The following is a 24080-nucleotide window of genomic DNA, read 5'->3' as shown; positions in this document are numbered from 1 at the left end:
CAATCTCTCCACTGAAAGGGCTCTCTCCAGTGTCACCAGTCACCTCTGAACTGATAAATATAGAGGCCTCTTCCTAAGGTGCATTCTATTTGAGCTTTCAGCAGTCTCTGATAATGTTCATTTATTGACTCAATACATTTTTATCAATCTTTATTGTGTGTCTACTATGTACCAGGCAGTATTCTAGGTGCTAGGGATACATCAGTATACAAAGCTAAGATAAATCCATGGGAATAATTGGCAAAACCCAGCTGGGCTTTCAGGGATGTCCCCTCCCTGTCAATACCTCCACATGGGATGCTTAGGGAAGTTAGAAATTCTTTGCTGGGAAGATCAGAGAAATAGCTATTTAGTGGAAAGGTGCAGCTATATCACCTTTCTAGTTCTCTTAATTCTTTTGCTTCATTCTCAGTCAAATAAACATTTCATATCAATCTTGGGCGCTGGGTTAATGTGCTGTGAAAATCATGAATTTGGGCTCACTACGGTACCAAGGGCAGGACATGTCTACATTGGGCAAGGCAGGAGAGCCACAGATGCTTGGTGAAGAGAATTTGTCTCTAGGCTACTAAGTTGGCACCAGTATAAGTAGGCCTTTAACAAGCTGTGGGACAAAAGTTCGGGGGTAGGGTAGGGGTGAGTAGGTAGAAAGAAAAGAAGGGTACCTAACGGGGATGCCAGCCACTTGACCACAGAGAGTCAGGGGAAATGGGCTCTTACCAGACTCCTCTCCTTCTTTCATGGACTGCTCAATGGCAGCCCTGATGCAGAGCTCACGTGCCCGGATCCCTGGGACATTGTTCCCATCGGAGATGGCTTCCAGCACAATGGAGTCGATGCTTAAGCAGGCTGCATTGTAGTACTTGGCCAGGTTAACAGCGGTGGCAGACTTCCCTATCAAAAAGCTCAGAGGGTTGAATTGCCTGCCTTTCACTTGCTCAATCTGATCTTAGACAGAAGAAGCTTCTAGAATAGAGGCTCATGCTAAATGATCTTACCAACTGCTTTGCCCCTAAATCTTGCATGTGGCCAGAGGTGGTGGTAGAAAAGGAAAGAGAGACCTGAGGCTGGGGTCAGACGAGGAATTGTGGTCCTAAACCACCACTGACATGCAGCGGGTGGGGGTGGGGTGGGGGTGGGGGCAACCCACATCCACTCTGGGTTTTTGCCTCAGTTTAAAAAGTGGGTTCTCTCAGATGATCTTTAAAATACACTGTAGCTGTTACTATTGTAATTCTAACATGAAGATTTTTTTATTAAAAAATAAGTTGTTGATTTTTTCTCATTTCAAAATACCTCATTATAAAAATGCAGAGAACTCAGAAAAAAAAGAAAAAAGGAAAAAACCCCATAATCCATTAGTATCAGAGATATTACAATTAGCATGAGGTTGCTAATGATATGTAGCTATTTTGATTAATTTCTTTTTTACAAAAAAGATGTGTCGTGTGGCAGACTGAGTAACAGCCCCCAAAGATGTCTACATCTTAATCCCTGGACCCTGTGGATATGCTCTCTTACATGGTAAAAGAGCCCTTGTGCGTGATTAAGTTAAGCATCTTGCGATGGGCAGAGTACCCTGGCTTATCCAGGTGGACCCAATGTAATTAATCAGAAGGGTCCTTATAAGAGAGGGTGGAAGGGTCAGAGTTAAGAAAGGTGAAATGATGCAGATGAGGAGAGAGAGAGAGAGAAAGAAAGGGAGGGAAGGAAAGAGGGAGGGATGGGGGCGAGAGGGGGAGGGAATGCTCTGCTGCTGGCTGTGAGGATGGAGGAAGGGGTCACGAGCCAAGGAATGCAGGTAGCTTCTAGAAACTGAAAAAGGCAAGGAAACATTTTCCCCTGGGGAGTCTCCAGAAAGAACTTAGCCCTGCCAAATTCATTTTAGACTCCTGACTTCCAAAGCTGTGAGAATAAATTTGTATTGTTTTAAGCCACTAAATTTGTGGTAATTTGTGACAGCAGCAATAGGGAAATAATACAGGTTACCAATCATAAGTATGACATTTTTTCTCACTTAAAGTGATGTATAATGAACACCTTTCTGTCCATTCAATAAACTTCTGTTTTTTTTTTTAAACTTCTGTTTTTAATGACAATAAAATTCACTACATGAATGTATCACAGTTAAATTAACCAATTCCCCATTCTGAACACTTAGATTGGAGTTTAGACTACAGCAGTCCCAGTCTTGGCATTTTTATGAAGTTTTACACTTTCAAAATCAGACGGCTCAATGTAAGTGATTTGCTCCTTCTGAGTTTATGGTGAAATTAGCACATGTAATTTTTGGTAAACTTTTTTATCATGGTAAACAGTATTGCAGTGAACATTCTTGTAGTTAATCTCTGTCCACATCATTAATTACTCTCCTAAGATAAATCTTTAGAAGTAACACTGCCAGATCAAAGAGTTTGCTCTCTCTTTTTAAATAATTGAATATCTTAAGATTTTTTCTAATATTTTAATGTTTTTAAATTAATAAAGAAATACAACCTTAAACAATTCAGAAGTGCAGAAATTTAAAATGAGGTGTTTTCCCTCTCCTTCTCTAAACCTGTATCTGCAAGGTCAGCGATCTGAGAGTTTGGGAATGATTCTTTGGTATATACGTTTTATGCCAAACAGTCCCTATTGCCTCCAAAAATTACATGTGCTAATTTCACCATAAACTCAGAAGGAGCAAATCACTTACACTGAGCCATCTGATTTTGAAAGTGTAAAACTTCATAAAAATGCCAAGACTGGGACTGCTGTAGTCTAAACTCCACTCTATTATGCTTTTCATCTCCGGATGAAATTGTGATGAACCTGCCCCTAGAATGGAGCTATTGGCTCCTTCTGGGTTGGATTTTCAGGATTAACCCTCAACTGCCTTAAAGTTCTACTGGTTAATCATTGTTCTCCCAGGCACTCCCTTTAATGCAATGCAAAGATGGCCCAAGCTGTGTGGGCTGATACCTACCTGACAAGGGCGTCCCATGGATGATGATGGCGATGCCTTTCCGGTTCTTGGCCAGGCGGCCTTCTGCAGAAATGTCAATGCCCAGGTGGCGGGCGATGGCCTTGCTCACTGGGTTGTTTTCTATCTCTCCAACTTCCTCTAGGGAGTGGCTGTCAATACTTTGTGGTTTGTCAGCTGCAATTAAAAATAAATGTGTGTGTTCGTGTGTACACACCCAGAACTTACATGGGTCCTGATGGAAATGAGGTTTTCTTTTTAGACATTCTCGTTTTAAAATCACAACCATGATCTGCTACATTTCTTGCAGCTGTCCTTACTCCCACCTGTAGTACTTGTTGGTTAATAATTTGTCCATACCTACTATAATTTAACATATAGATACCCTTGACTCTAATTCCACTTTGGGAATCTCTCCTGCTGAAAAACAGAAAGGACATTTGTGTGCAGATGCTTATTCCAGAATTTTTTAATAGTGGAAAAATATGTGAAACTAGATGAATTTTTAATATTAAGGAGAACAGTTAAGTATATGGTATATTCATATTATATAGTTAATACATAGTGCTATGAAAATAACGATTTATATCATACATTGGAAAACTACAACCGTAGGTCAAATCTGTTCTCTACTTTTTTTGTAAATAAATTTTTATAGGTACATGCCCATTCATTTACTAGTGTCTCTGACTGCTTATACGATACAAGGGCAGAGTTGAGTCATCACGGTAGAGACTGCATGGCCCACAAAGCCTAAAATAATTACTGTCAGCAGCAGGTAATGTTGCCAGTTGTCTGGTCAGGATATTTTGTGGCTGCTTGATAAACCAGAAGGCTGGTTTATTAAATCATCAGCTGATTGCAGCCACGGCTCATTACATCTGTGATCAACTAAGGGCATGTGTCCCACAGAGGAGATAATCCTATCAGTTGAAGGCTATTAAAGAAGAAGAGAGACTCTTTCACTCCTTCTTAGCCAGCGAGCCTCTCCTGTGGAATTTATCAAGATCTTCATCAGAACTACCAGCTTCACAGCCTGTCCTACAGATTTTGGACCCTTGTATACCCATGGTTGCATGAGACACCCTTATAAATGCGTACAGATATCTCCTGTTGGTCTAATTCTCTAGAGAACACTGACTAATACAGGCCAGCTCTGAGAAAGTTCAAGCCTGAAAGTCAGTGACAGGGCCAGGATATGGGGGGTGGAGAAAGGCTGCCATGAGAGAACAGAATCTTCTAGGGGAAAGGTCAGCAGAGACAGAGTGGATTAAACACAAGGCATAGAATCTGGAATTTCTGTACTTCAAACTCAGTTTTGCCATAGTGTGTTTCCGTCTTAATTTACCTACTTGGTTGACTAAGGGCTAAGAATGACAACGTAACTACATTCCTTAAAGGTCTCACTAGTCTTGCTTGCCCATGCTTCTTCCCCAAGGTGAGCAAATGACAAAGTTGCTTAGGCTTTATCATAGTTTATAATGCCTGGCAAATGAATGGCCCCAGTGATTCCAGTTTTACGGAATCTAACTTTGACGTATTTATGTAATGCGAGCAAGATGAATGCCAGGAGATGGGCCCACAGAGCTGAGAAGTCAAGAAAGTGATTGCCAATACAGTCCAACTGGAGGGATACTGGGAAGAATAGTGCACCGGAAATGTTCCTCTAAACATTTCCCAGTCTCCTGGAATTTTAGCATTAAACAGTCAAGCCTCTGAATTAATACTTAGTCTAGCTAAAACACAAATAGTTGTGACAGGAAGAATATAACATATGTTGAGCTCATCAGTGGATTTCTATGCTTGCATTGTAGTGTGTGAGTAGGTGCATCAGAGCTTCCCCAGAGGACAGGTATTATGGGCAGGCAGGGCTGGGCTGAAGGTTGGGGCAGGGAGCCAGTCTTAGGAGGCTCTGAGGACGCAATTTTTGGAGAAAGTTGAAAAGGCACAGAACCAACTACCACTTCTACTTAGAGATGCATTAAAATGCATGGTTACTCTGGAGAAGATGGCGGCTTAGTAAGATGCGTGGGTCTTAGTTCCTCCTCCAGAACAGCTACTAAAGAAATAGAAACAGTACAGAATAGCTCCCGGAGCCACGACAGAGAACAGAAACACAGCGTACCCCATTCTGGAACGGCTGAACTGGCTAAGAGAATCCGCTGCGGTGAGGTCCCCGAGAGGCGCGTGCTTCCCCGGGCCGTGGCGGCTGGCGGCCGGAGCCCCACCCTCCCTCCTTCCTGAGCCGGCTGGGAGATTTGGATTGGCAGTCCCTCAAGCCGCGGCGGCCGGTGCCCCCCCCACGCGCGGCTTCCCGGGCTGGCTGGGAGCTTTGGATCAGCACCCCCCCCAAGCCGCGGCGGCTGGCGCACCCCCCTCCACGTGCGGCTTCCCGTGGTGGCCGGCGCCCCCCCCACGCGCAACTTCCCGGGCCGGCTGGGAGATTTGGATCGTCACTCCCCCAAGCCACGTCGGCTGGCGACCCTCCCCCACAGCGAGAATCTTCCAAAGTTAAAGGAGCCACAGCATCTTTTACTGGTGGGACCCGCAGACAGACGAGCACCACATACTGGCAGGATAAGAAAAACAGAGCCCAGAGACTTCACAGGAAAGCCTTTCAACCTGCTGGGACCCACACCCAGGGAAATCTGATTAAATGTGCAGACGCCAGCAAAAAATAATGGATCACACCAGGAAAATTGAAGATATGGCCCAGTCAAAGGAACAAACCAATAGCTCAAATGAGATACAGGAGTTGAGACAACTAATTCTGAATATACGAACAGAAATGGAAAACCTCTTCAAAAACCATATCAATAAATTGAGGGAGGACATGAAGAAGGCATGGGCTGAACAAAAAGAAGAAATGGAAAGTCTGAAAAAACAAATCACAGAACTTATGGGATTGAAGGACAAAGTAGAAAAGATGGAAAAAACAATGGAAACCTACAATGGTAGATTTAAAGAGACAGAGGCTAGAATTAGTAAACTGGAGGATGGAATATCTGAATTCCAAAAAGAAACATAAACTATAGGGAAAAGAATGGAAAAATTTGAGCAGGAGCTCAGGGAATTGAATGATAATATAAAGTGCACAAATATACGTGTTGTGGGTGTCCCAGAAGGAGAAGAGAAGGGAAAAGGAGGAGAAAAACTAATGGAAGAAATTATCACTGAAAATTTCCCAACTCTTATGAAAGACCTAAAATTACAGATCCAAGAGGTGCAGCGCACCCCAAAGAGAATAGACCCAAATAGGCATTCTCCAAGACACTTACTAGTTAGAATGTCAGAGGTCAAAGAGAAAGAGAGGATCTTGAAAGCAGCAAGAGAAAAACAATCCATCACATACAAGGGAAACCCAATAAGACTATGTGTAGATTTCTTAGCAGAAACCATGGAAGCTAGAAGACAGTGGGATGATATATTTAAATTACTAAAAGAGAAAAACTGCAAACCAAGACTTCTATATCCAGCAAAATTGTCCTTCAAAAATGAGGGAGAAATCAAAACATTTTCAGACAAAAAGTCACTGAGAGAATTTGTGACCAATAGACCAGCTCTGCAAGAAATACTAAAGGGAGCACTAGAGTCAGACACGAAAAGACAGAACAGAGAGGTGTGGAGAAGAGTGTAGAAAGAAGGAAAATCAGATACGATATATATAATACAAAAGGCAAAATGGTAGAGGAAAATATTATCCAAACAGTAATAACACTAAATGTTAATGGACTGAATTCCCCAATCAAAAGACATAGACTGGCAGAATGGATTAAAACACAGGATCCTTCTATATGCTGTCTACGAGAAACACATCTTAGACCCAAAGATAAACATAGGTTGAAAGTGAAAGGTTGGGAAAAGATATTTCATGCAAATAACAACCAGAAAAGAGCAGGAGTGGCTATACTAATATCCAACAAATTAGACTTCAAATGTAAAACAGTTAAAAGAGACAAAGAAGGACACTATCTACTAATAAAAGGAACAATTAAACAAGATGATATAACAATCATAAATATTTATGCACCGAACCGGAATGCCCCTAAATACGTGAGGAATACACTGCAAACACTGAAAAGGGAAATAGACACATATACCATAATAGTTGGAGACTTCAATTCCCCACTCTCATCAATGGACAGAACATCTAGACAGAGGATCAGTAAAGAAATAGAGAATTTGAATATTACAATAAATGAGCTAGACTTAACAGACATTTATAGGACATTACATCCCACAACAGCAGGATATACCTTTTTCTCAAGTGCTCATGGATCATTCTCAAAGATAGACCATATGCTGGGTCACAAAGCAAGTCTTAACAAATTTAAAAAGATTGAAATCATACACAACACTTTCTCAGATCATAAAGGAATGAAGTTGGAAATCAATAATAGGCGGAGTGCCAGAAAATTCACAAATACGTGGAGGCTCAACAACACACTCTTAAACAACGAGTGGGTCAAGGAAGAAATTGCAAGAGAAATTAGTAAATATCTCGAGGCGAATGAAAACGAAAACACAACATATCAAAACTTATGGGATGCAGCAAAGGCAGTGCTAAGAGGGAAATTTATTGCCCTAAATGCCTATATCAGAAAAGAAAAAAGGCAAAAATTCAGAAATTAACTGTCCACTTGGAAGAACTGGAGAAAGAACAGCAAACTAACCCCAAAGCAAGCAAAAGGAAAGAAAAAACAAAGATTAGAGCAGAAATAAATGAAATCGAGAACATGAAAACAATAGAGAAAATCAATAAGACCAGAAGTTGGTTCTATGAGAAAATCAATAAGATTGATGGGCCCTTAGCAAGATTGACAAAAAGAAGAAGAGAGAGGATGCAAATAAATAAGATCAGAAATGGAAGAGGAGACATAACCACTGACCTCACAGAAATAAAGGAGTTAATAACAGGATACTATGAACAACTTTACGCTAATAAATACAACAATTTAGTTGAAATGGACAGGTTCCTGGAAAGGCATGAACAACCAACTTTGACTCAAGAAGAAATAGATGACCTCAACAAACCAATCACAAGTAAAGAAATTGAATCAGTCATTCAAAAGCTTCCCAAAAAGAAAGTCCAGGACCAGACGGCTTCACATGTGAATTCTACCAAACATTCCAGAAAGAATTAGTACCAATCCTGCTCAAACTCTTCAAAAAAATCGAAGTGGAGGGAAAGCTACCTAATTCATTCTATGAAGCCAACATCACCCTCATACCAAAACCAGGCAAAGATATTACAAAAAAAGAAAACTACAGACCAATCTCTCTAATGAATATAGATGCAAAAATCCTCAATAAAATTCTAGCAAATCGAATCCAGCAACACATTAAAAGAATTATACATCATGACCAAGTAGGATTCATCCCAGGTATGCAAGGATGGTTCAACATAAGAAAATCAATTAATGTAATACACCATATCAACAAATCAAAGCAGAAAAATCACATGATCATCTCAATTGATGCAGAGAAGGCATTTGACAAGTTCAACATCCTTTCCTGTTGAAAACACTTCAAAATATAGGAATACAAGGGAACTTCCTTAAAATGATAGAGGGAATATATGAAAAACCCACAGCTAATATCATCCTCAATGGGGAAAAATTGAAAACTTTCCCCCCTAAGATCAGGAACAAGACATCACTATCACCACTATTATTCAACATTGTGTTGGAGGTTCTAGCCAGAGCAATTAGACAAGAAAAAGAAATACAAGGCATCAAAATTGGAAAGGAAGAAGTAAAACAATCACTGTTTGCAGACGATATGATACTATACGTCAAAAACCCAGAAAAATCCACAACAAAACTACTAGAGCTAATAAATGAGTACAGCAAAGTAGCAGGTTACAAGATCAACATTCAAAAATCTGTAGCATTTCTATACACTAGCAATGAACAAGCGGAGGGGGAAATCAAGAAACAAATTCCATTTACAATTGCAACTAAAAGAATAAAATACCTAGGAATAAATTTAACTAAAGAGACAAAAAACCTATATAAAGAAAACTACAAAAAACTGTTAAAAGAAATCACAGAAGACCTAAATAGATGGAAGGGCATACCGTGTTCATGGATTGGAAGACTAAATATAGTTAAGATGTCAATCCTACCTAAATTGATTTACAGATTCAATGCAATACCAATCAAAATCCCAACAACTTATTTTTCAGAAATAGAAAAACCAATAAGCAAATTTATCTGGAAGGGCAGGGTGCCCCGAATTGCTAAAAGTATCTTGAGGAAAAAAACGAAGCTGGAGGTCTCATGCTGCCAGACTTTAAGGCATATTATGAAGCCACAGTGGTCAAAACAGCATGGTATTGGCATAAAGATAGATATATCGACCAATGGAATCGAATAGAGTGCTCAGATATAGACCCTCTCATCTATGGACATTTGATCTTTGATAAGGCAATCAAGCCAAGTCACGTGGGACAGAACAGTCTCTTCAATAAATGGTGCCTAGAGAACTGGATATCCATATGCAAAAGAATGAAAGAGGACCTGTATCTCACGCCCTCTACAAAAGTTAACTCAAAATGGATCAAAGATCTAAACATTAGGTCTAAGACCATAAAACAGTTAGAGGAAAATGTAGGGAGATATCTTATGAAACTTACAATTGGAGGCAGTTTTATAGACCTTAAACCTAAAGCAAGAGCACTGAAGAAAGAAATAAATAAATGGGAGCTCCTCAAAATTAAACACTTTTGTGCATCAAAGAACTTCATCAAGAAAGTAGAAAGACAGCCTACACAATGGGAGACAATATTTGGAAACGACATATCAGATAAAGGTCTAGTATCCAGAATTTATAAAGAGATTGTTCAACTCAACAACAAAAAGACAGCCAACCCAATTACAAAATGGGAAAAAGACTTGAACAGACACCTCTCAGAAGAGGAAATACAAATGGCCAAAAGACACATGAAGAGATGCTCAATGTCCCTGGCCATTAGAGAAATGCAAATCAAAACCACAATGAGATATCATCTCACACCCACCAGAATGGCCATTATCAACAAAACAAAAAATGACAAGTGCTGGAGAGGACACGGAGAAAGAGGCACACTTATCTACGGTTGGTGGGAATGTCAAATGGTGCAACCACTGTGGAAGGCAGTTTGGTGGTTCCTCAAAAAACTGAATATAGAATTTCCATACGACCCAACAATACCATTGCTGGGTATCTACTCAAAGGACTTAAGGGCAAAGACACAAACGGACATTTGCACATCAATGTTTATAGCAGCATTATTTACAATTGCAAAGAGATGGAAACAGCCAAAATGTCCATCAACAGACGAGTGGCTAAACAAACTGTGGTATATACATATGATGGAATATTATGCAGCTTTAAGACAGGATAAACTTATGAAGCATGTAATAACATGGATGGACCTAAAGAACATTATGCTGAGTGAGTCTAGCCAAAAACTAAAGGACAAATACTGTATGGTCCCACTGATGTGAACCGACATTCGAGAATAAACTTGGAATATGTCATTGGTAACAGAGACCATCAGGAGTTAGAGACAGAGCAAGACAATGGGTAATTGGAGCTGAAGGGTTACAGACTGTGCAACAGAACTAGATACAAAAACTCAAAAATGGACAGCAGAATACTATCTAATTGTAATGTAATTATGTTAAAACACTGAATGAAGCTGCATTTGAGCTATAGTTTTTTTTTGTTTGTGTTTTTTGTTTTTTTCCTTTTTTTATATATTATTTTTATTTTTTTCTCTATATTATCATTCTATATCTTTTTCTGTTGTTTTGCTAGTTCTTTTCCTAAATCAATGCAAATGTACTAAGAAATGATGATCACACATCTATGTGATGATATTAAGAATTACTGATTGCATATGTAGAATGGAATGATTTCTAAATGTTGTGTTAGTTAATTTTTTTTAATTAATAAAAAAAAAATAAGAATGAGTGTTAAATCATCCCACTAGAGAAGAATTCCATACAACTGAGGCATGGGGTTGAGCACAAGGGAAATATGGAATGAGTTTTGGAAAAATGTGTTTATAATTATCTTTACGACCTTGTAACCAGCTGCAGAAATTATGTAAATAATTGATTGGAGTATTTCTTTATTATTGTGTCATGAACATTTACATGAATGTACATTTATATGCAGTTATCTATTTGTATAAAGATTTTTTGAACTATCAAAAAAAATGCATGGTTACTTTGAATCATTATTTTTTCCAGGCTCTCCTCATCCTCTTCTTCATCTGGGTAACTTTTGGAATCAGCCAAAGGTGCATGCCGCTCGTCCAGGTTGGATGTGACAGAGATCCCGCGGCTAAGCGAGGTCCTCTTTGTGCTGGCAGAGGTTCCCTGATCTGATGAGGGCATGTCTTCTTCTTCTACTAGGGAGACAGTCATGGAAACACACAGGGAAGAGTTGGGAAGGGGACAAGGAGATGCCAGCAGAAAAGGAAAGAAAAGGCTGAGAATTACTGGATTGGTTACCATCAACCTGGATTATCCAACCAAAATAAACAAGATTTACAGTCAGCCAGCCATTAAGAGGTTTCTCTGCCCAGTGTTTCTACATTTCAACACTGTTCTAATACTAAAATTATATGTTTGCTCCAGAAAATGTGGAAAAGCCATTCCTTCACTCACTTGTCCAGCACATATTTATTAGGTACTGTGATGTATCAGGTGCTATTCTATTGGCTGTGTGCACAAGTGAGGAACAAGTGATCATTGCCTTTATGGGAGCTTTTTGTCTAGTGGGGGAGACAGGTATGAAGAAAATAATTACATGCATGATGAATGTTACATAGAAGAACAGAGCAAGTAAGAACAGGGTAGTACATTTCCGGGATGTAGGTAAGCATGAAGAACACATCATGATGAGCCACTCAATCCTACAGGTCACCAAGGAGCCTTTATGCTCAAGTGTGCACAAGGGAGCCCCTGGGCAGATGATGGGATAACTCCGGGGTGCTGGGTCAGAAACTCAAGATGATGAGGGTGCTGTCCTGCTTTGTGATTGGGGTTTGGCCTTGAGGACATTCGAAGGGTTGACCTGAATTTCTACCCCCTACCTCTTTCAGGACACTAATTTCTACCTTGTGTTACAGTTTTACACACTTGCAGGTGTCAGTGGAGTATAATGGTTACCATCATGGACTCTAGAGTGAGAGAGATCTGGGCTTTAACCTGATTCAACTTAAGGCTGAAGACGCATTGCCTCTGCTTCAGGCTCCTCGTACATGCAAAGCCCTTAGCACTGGGCTTGGTGTCTAGCAAGGGTTCTCTTCATTAACTGTTTCTTAAGTCATGACAACCCATTGGATGCTGGTGAGAGCAGAATGTGTCCTAGTCTCCTCATCCATAGAATGGGGTCAACAGAATCTATTTTCTAAAGGTGAGAAATAAAATATGTAAGGCACTGAGCAGCTGTTAGGCATCTAGTGGGTGCTCAATAATTGGTTGGTGTCATAGAAGCAGGAATTCACAGGGGTCAGGGCAGATGCTGGAGCAAGGGGTTCTCTGTGTCGGGTTCTCACCATTTTCCTCCAGATATTTTGCTTTCACCTGCTCCTCTTTTGATCGCTTCATCTCCTTAAAGTACTCGTATACCTCCGGTGGCAGCCTCTCTCCTGGTGTCCGGGGGGGCAGCAGCAGGGTGTTGTAGGAATCAAAACCCTTCAGCGTTCGTAAGATCTGCTCCAGGAGAGAACAGGAGCTGCAGTAGGTCTTCCTGAAAATTTCCTCCCTGCAGCCATAGGCTGCTTCCTTAGGTGGCCTTTTCTGCTAGAGCTCACTCCTTTTCTAGCAGCTCCTGTCCCTGCCCCTCTCTCTGGGATTTGTACAAACATTTTCTAGATTTCAAAGGGCAGGGCCCTTTGGAGAGGTAAATCAGGCTGATCTCTGTACCTGCGGGGATATAGGATCTTTATCTTATTCCATTTGACCCTGGGCATTTCACATGTGGAAAACAATTTTTTTCTCATTAAAAAAAGTCATGTATATTGTTTTTACTCTCCTTCCAATGACAAAAGTACAAAACTTCATTTCCCTCTTTGGGTGAAATGTACTTAAAAAGTATTGTGGCTGGCAATATTACACTAGGTAAGGCTGTTCTCTCATAAATAGAGGATCTAGGAAAAACAAGTAGAATGGTATTAAGTGTGTGTGTGTGTGTGAGTGTGTAATAGGGTTGCCGAATAAAATACAAGATGCAGATAAACAATAAATAATTATTTAGTATGTCTTGTGTAATATTTCAGATATACTAAAAAATATTTATTCTTTATCTGAAGTTCAAATTTAATTGGGCATCTTGGTGTTCTTCTTTTTTTCTAAATCTGGCAACCCTGGCGGTATGTGTGTTTATAAAAATCTAAAATAACAATCTAGAAGGCATTTACTTCCTATATAACCAGATTTGTTAGTGTGAAAAAAACCTGTTTTGGTAGGTAACCCTTCTCTTAGGTGACCATCTTTAGTTGTTCAAAACCACTGCTAGAAAGCTGACTTTAAAATTCATATTGGGGAGGGCCACGGTGGCTCAGTGGAGTGGGCTGAGCAGGGCGGGCCATGGTGGCTCAGCAGGCAGAGTTCTCACCTGCCATGCTGGAGACCCAGGTTCGAGTCCCAGTGCCTGGCCATGCCAAAAACAAACAAACAAACAAAAAATTCATATGGAAGAACAAAGGACCAAGAGTGAAGAGGAATAGAGAGAGGACTTGTCAGACCTGATCTCAGGGCTTAACTTGAAGCTGTATTGACAGGGTAGAATGCTGAAGGAATAGACAAATTGACCATTTAAATAGAAGAGCTCAGAATAGACCCACTCGTAGATGGAACCCTGATACAGGATGAAGGTACATGGCAGATTAGCAGAGGAAGGAAGGAATAGTCAAAATTATTAATATGGAAAAAATACACTTGTGAGCCTACCTCATGCCACTTACATAAAAAAATCAACTCTAGATGGATTAAGAACAAACTGTTAAGAACCACACTAAAATTTTTCTGAAAATATAAGAGAATACATTTCTAACTTTGGGGTAATGAAAGATTTATTAAACAAGACAGAAAAAGCAAGATTCAGGGTTTGTGATTCCTGGTGGGGGTTGGGTAATAAGAGGCATGGGACCAGGGTACCAGAGGAACACATAAGAAGATACAAACATAGAAATGTTCTATTTTGGGTTTCACTGGAGGACTTATGAGTGTTCATTGTATTATTAAAACATGAATGAATGAATTTCTGATTGAGGTGAGAGCATGAGGATGGTGTAGTTTCTGAATCTTCCCCAAAATGACAGTATGCCTAAAAGAGCAAAGCTAAAACCCCATGGACATGCAGGAGACTGGGTTTGATTCCCAGACCATGGATCTAAATAAACCAAACAAACCATGGGCAGCATCTTCAAAGAACAAACAAGCACATAAATAGACTAACAGACTAGATGACAAGGTCTTTCCTTGAATCCCAGAATATCAGTGTATGTGTGGGTTCACCCACAATGCCATATATATACAGGACGTAGCTATGTAGAGGGAGTGAGGAGAATAGAAAGCAGGGTGGGGGGCAGTTTCTGATAGTCTGAAGAGCTAGAGAAGTCAGAAATCATCAAAACATGATCCCCTCCAAAAGGATGGGACTCCACTCTAAGAGGAGACTTCTGCAATCCTCTTTGGGAATAACTGATGAAATGAAGAGAACATTCCCGAGGCTCAAATTTACTTTTGAGTGCAAATGACCATTAAGGGACATGGGAGAATCAGAGAGTGGGGTGCTGCCCAGATTCCACTTCAGGCTTGAAACACTCATTTCTTTAGTTGCTAAGAACGTTGACTGCTGACAGCTCAGCTGAGTCCCACTCTACAAATGTTCTGCCCTCTGCCTGAGAGTAGCCCAGCTAAAGATCAGTCAATGTGGGGGTAGAAAGTCCTAGACACCTTGCATCAAGTGGAATAAGTCTGAAAGCCATCCTAGCTTCAGAGCTCCTGTGTGGCATCAGCTGAAGTCTCTGTTGCAATCTCATCACAGTTCAACTTTCCTTTCTGCCCAATTCTGCATTTCTTTTTCTTCACAGATATTGTTCCTTAGCATGCTCTCCAATAAATCTCCTGTGTGCAAATTTCAAAGTCTTAGATTCTGCTTTTCATGGAACCTGACCCACAACAGAGGATACTGTGGCAACATAAGCTCTTGAGACTCTCAGAAATACGTAATGGAAAGACTCCTTCTAGAGGGACAGACTAACATTCTGGGAAAAACTTGCGGAAGAAGAATCCAAAATGGGCAAGGCATAACCACTGGATGGAAAGAAAAGAGAAGATTTAAATGCTGAGTGGGAGGAGGGTCCAGAAGAAGCAGAACCACTTTAGCTAAGCCATTCCTACAAATTCCTGACCCCCAGAAGCCAATGTTTGCCGTTTTAAGTTGGTTAAGTTTTAGGGAAATTTGCTATGCAGCAAGACAACTAATACAGCATCAGACTTCACAAATGGCAACACTTCATAAAAAAACAACACAGTTAAAATACACAAGCAAAGAAAATATGAACAAAGACCACTGGGGGCAGCTAGATGAAGCATATAAGAGCCCTCTCTGTCCTAGCTTTGTAACTTCCTCTGAAGTTTGAATGCAATGGTGTATATGGGGAAATGGGACCTAAAAAAAGGTCCCTTTCCTTAGTTGTCTCTCCCTCATAAGCAACATAAAAAGAACCCTACTTCTTTTTCCTTTGCATAGAGATAGGTTTGGCAAAACAAGAGCATGTTTTTTTGGGGAGGGATGGAGTGGGGTGGGGGGAGGGTGTAGAGGACATGTATGTTTGAAGGGGCAGATATTGGGCTGAAGGAAGAATGGCACAGAGGCTCCTGGAATGTTCCCCTTTTGGCCTCTTTTTCCCCATCTGCCACAGTTGCTGGGAGGATTCCAAAGCCAGAGGGAGGATAAATAAATGAATGGTGGCTTATCCACACAGAATGCAGCAAAGAGAAGGAAAGAATTACAGTTACATACAACATGGATGAACTGCACAAACAATGTTGAAGGAAAGAAGCCAGACAGGAAAGATTTCACTCTGTGTGATTCCATTTATATGAGATACAAAAAGTATTGTTGGAAGCCAGGGTGGTGGCCATGCTCGTGAGGAGGCTTCTGGGATGCTGAAAGTACTTTGTTTCTTGATTGAGTCACTGGTTACACAGGTGTGTACAATTTGAAATTCACTGATAAGTATCCTTAGGATATATACACTTTCTGTATGTATTTTACAATTCAATAAAAAATTATAAAATAAAAGATAATGTGTGCATGTGTATAGAAAATACGTGGAAGGACAGGCAAGAAACAGCTAATTGTGGTTCTCTTTGGGGAAGAAATACTGTAGCGGGAATCTAGAATCAAGGAAAGGCTTCTTTTTTTTTAGTGCTGTGCACAGTTCTCTACTGTTCGAATTTTAACCAGGAGCATGCTTTTTCAGGTGGTTGTTTAAAACGCATGATGAAATCACAATGAATTCTGCTTGGGGCAAGGGAAGCATGCTGGGAAAGGCTACAGAGGAGTGAAATTTAAACTGATGAGGAAGAGGTCAAGGGAAGGGAGTTGGGAGCTGAGGAAAGGCCAAGAGGGAGGTATTCCAAGCAGAGAGCAGAGTGAAGGCAGGCAGGAGCTAGTGTGTGTAGGAAAGTGGAGTTTGATTTGGCCTTTGTTTACCTTTTCTTCCAAGAGATATTGCTGGTCAAATTCTAAAGAGTAAAACTCAATGGGAAAGTTGCAGGGATTCTTCACCACCACTTCGGCCTCATCGCCGGTTGCATAGGGCAGCAGTGGCCCCAGCTCCAGAACTGATGGATTAAATTCCAGCCGTGGCTCCAGACCTTGCCCCTGAGCCAGCAGCATGAGCTTCTGAGCACTCTGGGCTATATGGAACACTAGGGTTTGGCTATAGAATTTCTAGAAAACATAAAAATCAAATTAAACAAACATTTGATCTTTTTCCTGCTATGTGCTATGTTAAACTGAAAACCAGTGTGTGTTGTGTGTGTGTGTGGGGGGGAAGGGGATAAAACTTATCCCATTTAGAATAAGACAGAAAATTTTTCTCACTTATTGTGTAGGTATACCAAGTACTGTTTAACTGTTCTGTTGCCTGTCGAGGATGCTTTGAGGGTCGTGCTCATATTCCTCGGCTCCTCTGTGTGTTCTGACTTCCAACTACCACCGTTAGCCCCTTGCAGGCCTAAAGGTTCTCATTTCCTGGGTCCTGCTGCCCAAGGAGAGCAAGACTGAAGTGCTGAGGAAGCGCCAGGCTGTCCTGAGTGCATCTTCAACCAAGGACTCTCAGTATCCATGTATAAACCCCCAAGCTTCCTTGCTCCCTGGGAGAGATAGCTCCTAAGTGTGTGTTTTGTATATTTCCCTAAAGTTTCCCTGTGGTCTTAAGCTCTGGACGTTGTTGGATCACTTGCACACCTTTTTTGGCTGCCTTCTTTTTCCTTAACACCATCCACTTCTCTACAATACAGTGTTCCCTACCCTTCCCAAATAATTCACTTACGCTTAAATTCTTGTCTCCTGATCTCCTTTGGGGAGAATCTTGATTAGTATATTTTCATTATTAAAGTTATGGTTATGCAGCAGGTCTGAGATTCATCGACTAGGGCATTTAGTTCAACTCATGCAATTACATTCAGAATACAGTTGACAGCGATACCAATCCTAATCACAGGCTTCCTCAAAGTGATAAAGGAATTTATTTCTATCCAGTTGTTCCTAATCTGGATCCATGGGAATCTATTAAAAATTCAGATCCACAGGTCACATCCCTAGAGATCCTGACCGAGGAGGGTCAGGGTAAGGCTTGAAATCCTGCATTTTTAGCCAGATGCCAGGTCATTCTAATACAGGTGGACTCATGTCTTAGTTTTTGGGACCATGATTGCTTCAATATTTGAAGAGTTTCTAACTATTTTAACTCAAGGGGGAAGGAGTGGAAATCAGGTGGGTGGAATGTGCGTGGACATACAAACTCATACAGAAAATAAGAATGGATATAGAGGATGAATCATTGGCTAAGAGGATTTTCTGCATGATGGGCTTAGCACTTTATGAACCAAACTTCTATATTGCAGTTGCTTTTTATGGAAGGCTTTCTAAAACATATTATTCATTTTCTCATTTTCTAACAGAGTATTCTGAACACATTTTATAATGTTTAAGAGCTGTTGGTGAGGGCATCAGTGATTTCTCTATGCTGCAGAGGTTGTATGGGTGGCAGGGCTAACTGATTCCTTGTGACAGCCAGTAAGTTCCTTTACAGTTGGTGGAAACCTTTTACTAACTTTGACCAATTCCAGCTCAACATTTATGAAACTACCTGAACAAATCTATTTTTACTGTATTTATTGATATTTCCTTCATTCAGCAGTAGAAAAAAAATCTTGAGTAAAGCCCCTGACAGTCTTAAGACTCTCTAAGAATGACATGCATGTTATGAAGTCCATCTTCTTTTATAAAGTTGGGGGATATTGTGACAATAGTGGATATATGGGCTTTATTTTAAAATCAACTATGAAGTCATTATCTTTTCCTCCTTTGAATGCTTTTCACAGTAGATTTTTATGCATTTCCTCAAAGCAGTTACCAGGAAATGGAAGTTAACCTTAGGTATTCTCTAAAACTCCTATCAATTTCTCTTTAAAAAAAAAATAGAATAGGAATAAAAAAGAACAGAACGGAGAAAAACATCTCCTAAATGCCTCAGGCTTTGAGCAAAAATTTTAACAGTATAACCTCTTGAGATCCTCTCTGGTCCTAGGATTTTATGATTTTCACTATGTTCTTGGTTAGGAGTAGTTCTGCTGATGACATTCAGAAAAGACATTTGTGGTTAAAAGGGGAATTTTAGGTTGTATATATGTTACTAGAAAAATTAAAAAAAAATCCATGGAACTGTACAACTCAAACAATAATCTAAATTAAACTATGGACTATAGTTGATTGTACAATTATAGAAATGTGCAATAAATGTTATAATTTTTATCAGTTGTGACAAATGTACCACATTAATACAAGGTGTAATAATAGAGTGGTACAGGGGAATCCTGGATTTTATGTATGATTTTTTTTTGTAAACCCACAACTTCTCTAATTAAAAAAAGAAACATTTGTGAAGCCTGGGGAGGCTGTCTACCAGGAAGTACTTATTATTATGATTACTGATGGGGGTACTGACTGCAGTAATGAGGGTACTTACTACAAAGAGCACAGTATGCTGTGCCTTTTATTCACATGGATTCATTTAATCTTCAACATGACTGTAGGAAGTAGTTACTGCAAGTTGATAGTCTCTTCCTTGAAACCCCAAGGACCAGAGGCTTTCAAATTCATATTTTTAAAAAGTAAACACAGTGCTTATACTCTATATTGCCTAATACCCTAAAGAGGGTCTAAGGCGATCCTCTGTAATCAAACAGAATATTTTGAAGTTGCAATGTTTGCCTCTAAGAGGGATAAATAAAGTCTAAATAGTGTCATATCAGTTCAGATGAGGTTTAGCTGCCAAATGAATTTTGGTCTGAAGCTTAAGATTTTTTTCTTTGGTTTTAGAGCTTAGTGAATTTTAGAATTGCAAACAAGGGCTTTTGATATGTAATATTATCATTTTAACCTTAGCTATGAGCAAACTGAGGCTTAGGGAGGTTAAATAATTTGCTCAAGGACACACAACCTGTCAGTGCAGGGACAGGAAGCCACTAACCCAAGCTGATTCCAGAGCTCACGGTCGGTCGTAACCCCGAGGCCACACAGTTTCTACAGGGGCTCGGGCACTTGGGATATCATATTCAGAACAGCAAGAAACAGGCCACTTCGAGTAGAGCTCAAAGAGATCAGAAGAATCTGAATGAAACCGCATTTCCTTACAGCTTACCTCTTCCGTGGGCATGAATTTCACTTGTACGTTGGACCGCTCATTAGGATCCAAGACTCCAGAAGTGGGCTGAATCTCAAAGATCCGGTTTTTTGGCTTTAATTCAGCATGTAGTTTCCGCCTTAGGTACTTTGGCAGGTGTTTCTCTAGCTGGTTTATTAATATTAGACAATTAGATAATCTTTGATGGAAAATGGACTCATTCTACCCTTCCCTTATTGGCCTACATTTGCTGAGTAGCTCTCAGGTATCAGGGAATGTGTTGATAACAGGGGTACAGAGATGTATAAGACATTTGGCCACATGGCATAACCTGTCAGGTCCTTGGACGTTAAGCTCAGATTTTATTCAAGATAAAATTGCAGTGGTTGTCACTGAAAGTCTTTAAGCAGGAGAGTGAAATGGTGAGAGTAGAGGACTAGAATGACAGATCTGACAGGAATGGAGATAGAGAAAAGGGGACCAATGGACCACAACTCATTTACCTTATTAACAGGTTTACAGTTGTGGACAAACCATTCACAAGGGACTTGGAGATGATTGGAAAGCTGAATCGTTTCCACGAGGCACTGTCCACACTGAATTGTAGCAAATTCTACTTTTCCACGAGACAACGTCATAGTAGGAATAATCACCCCGGCTCGGAGACAGATGTGAACTGTTGGCCCTCCAACCACCTAAAGTGGGCACAAAATTGCTGTTACCATATGACATGGGGTTGAGGTCAGGGAGAGGGGAGAATCGAAGTCTGACATCTAACTGGATCGTCCCAGGGGTGATCGGCAAGCAGAGCTGGAAACTACACAGGGTCAGCTGAGCCCAGTGTTTCTTACCTTGATGGGCAGAGTGACTTCTTTGTTTCCAACAGAAAGATTGGCCCCTTGTGGATCAAACCTCACTTCAAAGGTTTCTGTCTCACAGTAAGGTAGATTCTTTACACGATCTAGCTCGGTAGTGAAGCCTGGACCAAGAGTGTGAGAAAAACAAAATTTCTTTGTGGCAAAGAGATATAATCAGTAAGAGCTTATGTAGATATAGCACCTTCCTAAGGGCAAGATGACTATTCAAAATACCAATTTAGGACTCAACAATTCTTTCAGCTGATCCCAGGAGAAACACAAATGATGCTTGAAAATGGGACAGTACAGATGGGGTACCATGTTAGAAATGATAAAATACGACAGGAAAGTGTTCCAGCCTGGTTACCTGTATCATGAAGGACACGCTTTTCAGCATGAAAGGACACTGGGAAGTGACAGGTGTTGGTGATTTTGACGATATGAGTTCGGACCTCACCAAGGATAATGTAGCCAAAGTCCAAGATATACTCTGGCAGCTGGACTCTGAAAGAGTTAACAAGTTTTCATTATTAGTCACTTTCAAATCTTCCAAAAGTGAAAGAATGTGAGATTCTCTTCTATCTCCTGTACTCAAATTTTATTCTTTGAAGTGGAGAACAACTAGTGGCCATCAGAATGGAGACCAGGCACTTCCCCCAGAAGTCCACACAACTGTTTAGCCATTTTCTGAAAATGCATTCAGTGAGGGCCCCAGGGAACCCAAAAATAGGGTCTGTCCATTAGACAAAGCTGGAATTTTCTGGCTTTAAGAGGCAGAAACCTTTATGCCTCTTAAAGGCTTGATGCCAGGTGTTGACAGATAAGCAAGGCTAGCAGATTCCATTACTTCCAGGGGATACTCTGCACTGGGCAGCACTGCTTGCTCTGGTCAACTAAAACAAATACGACATGAGAGGCACTCACTTGGCTAGCTTGAGACGATTCTTATGGCTGAAGCAGGAGTCATCTGTGGGATCGGGAGCAGCTGTTTTCTGATATTCTAGGGCATACTCTTGGACTAGCAGCCGCTCTACTTCCATTTGGAGCTGAGCACTTAACTGGAGATGAGAGAAGAACAAGTTAGCAAATTCTTCTAGAACATGCATTTATTCTCAATGAGGATGACAGTACCCCCACAGAGGTGATAGTTGACTCTTGGGAGGCAAAAAAGTTTAGATATTACCATAGTTTATGACCCTCCAAAGAGCAAACTGTTCATGGCCATTAAGGCTGCTATTTCCCTTCTTTTAAAATGCAAATGTGCATCACAATGTCATCCTAAGGAATTAGAGATTCCTTAGACTTGGTAAGTGGGGGTTCTCAAACAGGAAGAGCGGTGTAGTGTTTGTGGTATAGAAAATTCACAGGAAGGGGGTGTAAACAAACTCTGGTTTTATGTCTACCACCATCCATGCTGTGGAATACTACTCAGCAACAAAAAGGAATGAACTGTTGACACATGCGATAACTTGGATGGATTCAAGGGCATTATCCTGGATGGAAAAGCCAATCTCAAAAGGTTATACATTATTTGTTTCCATTTATACAACATTCTTGAAAAACAAAAGTATGGAGATGGAGAACTGATAGGTGGTTGTTAGGCATAAGACTGGGCAGGGGGGAAGAGGAGTTGGTGGGGCTATAAAGGGGGTAGCATGAGGGAGGGATCCTTATGCTATGGAACAGTTCTGTATCTCGATTGTGTTGGTGGTTACTGAATCTACACGTTAAAACTGCAGAGAACTACACGCACACACACAAATGAGTGCAGGTAAAACTGGTGAAATCTGAACAAGCTTTGCAGATTGTACCAATGCCAGTTTCCTGGTTTTGATATTGTACTCTAGTTATGAAAGATGTAAATATTGGGGAAAACGGTTAAAGAAAGAGTACATGGAATCTCCCTGTACATTTTTTGCAACTTCCTATAAACCTATAATTATTTCAAAATAAAAAGTAAAAAAAATTAAATATTAAACTATTCAAAGAGATTAGATTTGGAAGGTATTAGGAAAAAATGTCTGGGGGGCAGTGTGTGAAGTGAGAATGAAAATAGGTTGCGAGATACTGTTCTAGAAGGGCCACACTTTAAGTCACAGGCCAAGCAGGTAAACTTAATGTGCAAAGTGGCCATAATGAGACAACAGGAAGCAAGTGGGAGAGGGCAAACTTCACCCACAGGTGCTCACAGCCATCTAGGTTCTAGGAGAGCACAGACAACACCGTGCTGGGTCCTGAGCCACTGGTGGACTAGCATGGCTCTGCATGTGCCTGCATATTCACAGAAAGCACAGCTCAGGTCCCAACGACAGCCAGAGGCAGCTGTCCCCGGGGAAAGGGCCCCACACCGCGGGCCCTCATGGACAGCAGGGGGACTTGCCCAGAAAGGGCAGAGGTTAAGAGCACAGCCTTGGAAGTTGGATAGGCACATTCAAATCCTAGCTCCACTGCTCGCCTCAGGACATGCACTTCACCTCTGTGAGTTTTTGTTTTTCCCAACTGTAAAATGAAAGCAACGAGAGCACCAATCACTCACCAATCATTTCACATCCCCACAGCTGGGAGGATTTATTAAGATAATGCAGGTCAATAATTGACACAGGGTAATATAAGAATTGAATAAATGGTAGCTAGTGTTATTAATTATGATAATCCTTGGTGCTACGGTTCACTTTTGGCATCTTGTATCAAAGCAGGCTTCTGCAGAAGCAGCCCTCACAGGTGGCCTTTGGGGCTCCTACTCTCCTACACCACACCCCTCTTTCCTGTTTTAGAACCCCCTCTTACCAAGTCTAAGGAATCTCTAATTCCTTAGGATGATATTGTGATGCATATTTGCATTTAAAAAAAAGAGCAACGGGAAATAGTAGCCTTAATGGCCACAAAGAGTTGGTTAGGAGAGGAATTTCCAGGTAACGGAGGGGGAGAAAATTTGGGGATTTTTGCCTTTATCTCAGACCACAGGGGCAACCTCTATTTGCCAGCTGGGCCTCTAGCTACATCAATAGTCCACGTCTTGGCTTGACTCCCACCTCTGCAGTACCACACATTCCTGATGTTTCCAGAACCTCTGGGACTGTACTACTACTCCTGAAATGTTGTTTACCTAAGGGCTTGAATCTGAATCTGTACCCTCTTTCCTGCTTAGTTGCTAAGGAATCTCAGCCATTCCTGGGAATACAATGACCTTCCATTGACTCTCAAATCTCTTTTTTCCCAAGGTCAATAGCAGTCGTTCCCATTCTCTATTGGGTGTCTCTTCTTGGATGGTGTGCAGACACCTCCTGCTCAGTGATGGACCCTCTGAACTCATTCCTTTTCCTCCTGCCCCCAAAAC

General features: G+C 40.8%; 1 protein-coding gene across 10 annotated transcripts in view; it reads right to left on the bottom strand.

The window, feature by feature from the left end:
* Positions 1 to 24080, bottom strand: part of HYDIN (HYDIN axonemal central pair apparatus protein) — a 511177-nt gene that overhangs the window by 141838 nt on the left and 345259 nt on the right. For 8 of the 10 annotated variants that reach the window (XM_077132967.1, XM_077132969.1, XM_077132970.1 and 5 more), the window contains 10 exons: positions 21668 to 21801; positions 21111 to 21247; positions 20738 to 20865; positions 20390 to 20581; positions 19905 to 20054; positions 16688 to 16927; positions 12516 to 12672; positions 11181 to 11363; positions 2966 to 3139; positions 721 to 894 (listed from right to left, as the gene is read on the bottom strand). In XM_077132967.1, the coding sequence (XP_076989082.1) occupies positions 721 to 894; positions 2966 to 3139; positions 11181 to 11363; positions 12516 to 12672; positions 16688 to 16927; positions 19905 to 20054; positions 20390 to 20581; positions 20738 to 20865; positions 21111 to 21247; positions 21668 to 21801 (1669 nt within the window). The remainder of the gene's footprint in view (positions 1 to 720; positions 895 to 2965; positions 3140 to 11180; positions 11364 to 12515; positions 12673 to 16687; positions 16928 to 19904; positions 20055 to 20389; positions 20582 to 20737; positions 20866 to 21110; positions 21248 to 21667; positions 21802 to 24080) is intronic. The other 2 variants (XM_077132963.1, XM_077132964.1) reach the window with 1 other exon arrangement.

Source organism: Tamandua tetradactyla, chromosome 16 (assembly GCF_023851605.1).
Source record: "Tamandua tetradactyla isolate mTamTet1 chromosome 16, mTamTet1.pri, whole genome shotgun sequence".
In the NCBI taxonomy this organism is placed as follows: Eukaryota; Metazoa; Chordata; class Mammalia; order Pilosa; family Myrmecophagidae; genus Tamandua; species Tamandua tetradactyla.
The sequence above is the reverse complement of the archived record's forward strand: the minus strand, read 5'-3'. Positions and strand labels throughout refer to the sequence as shown.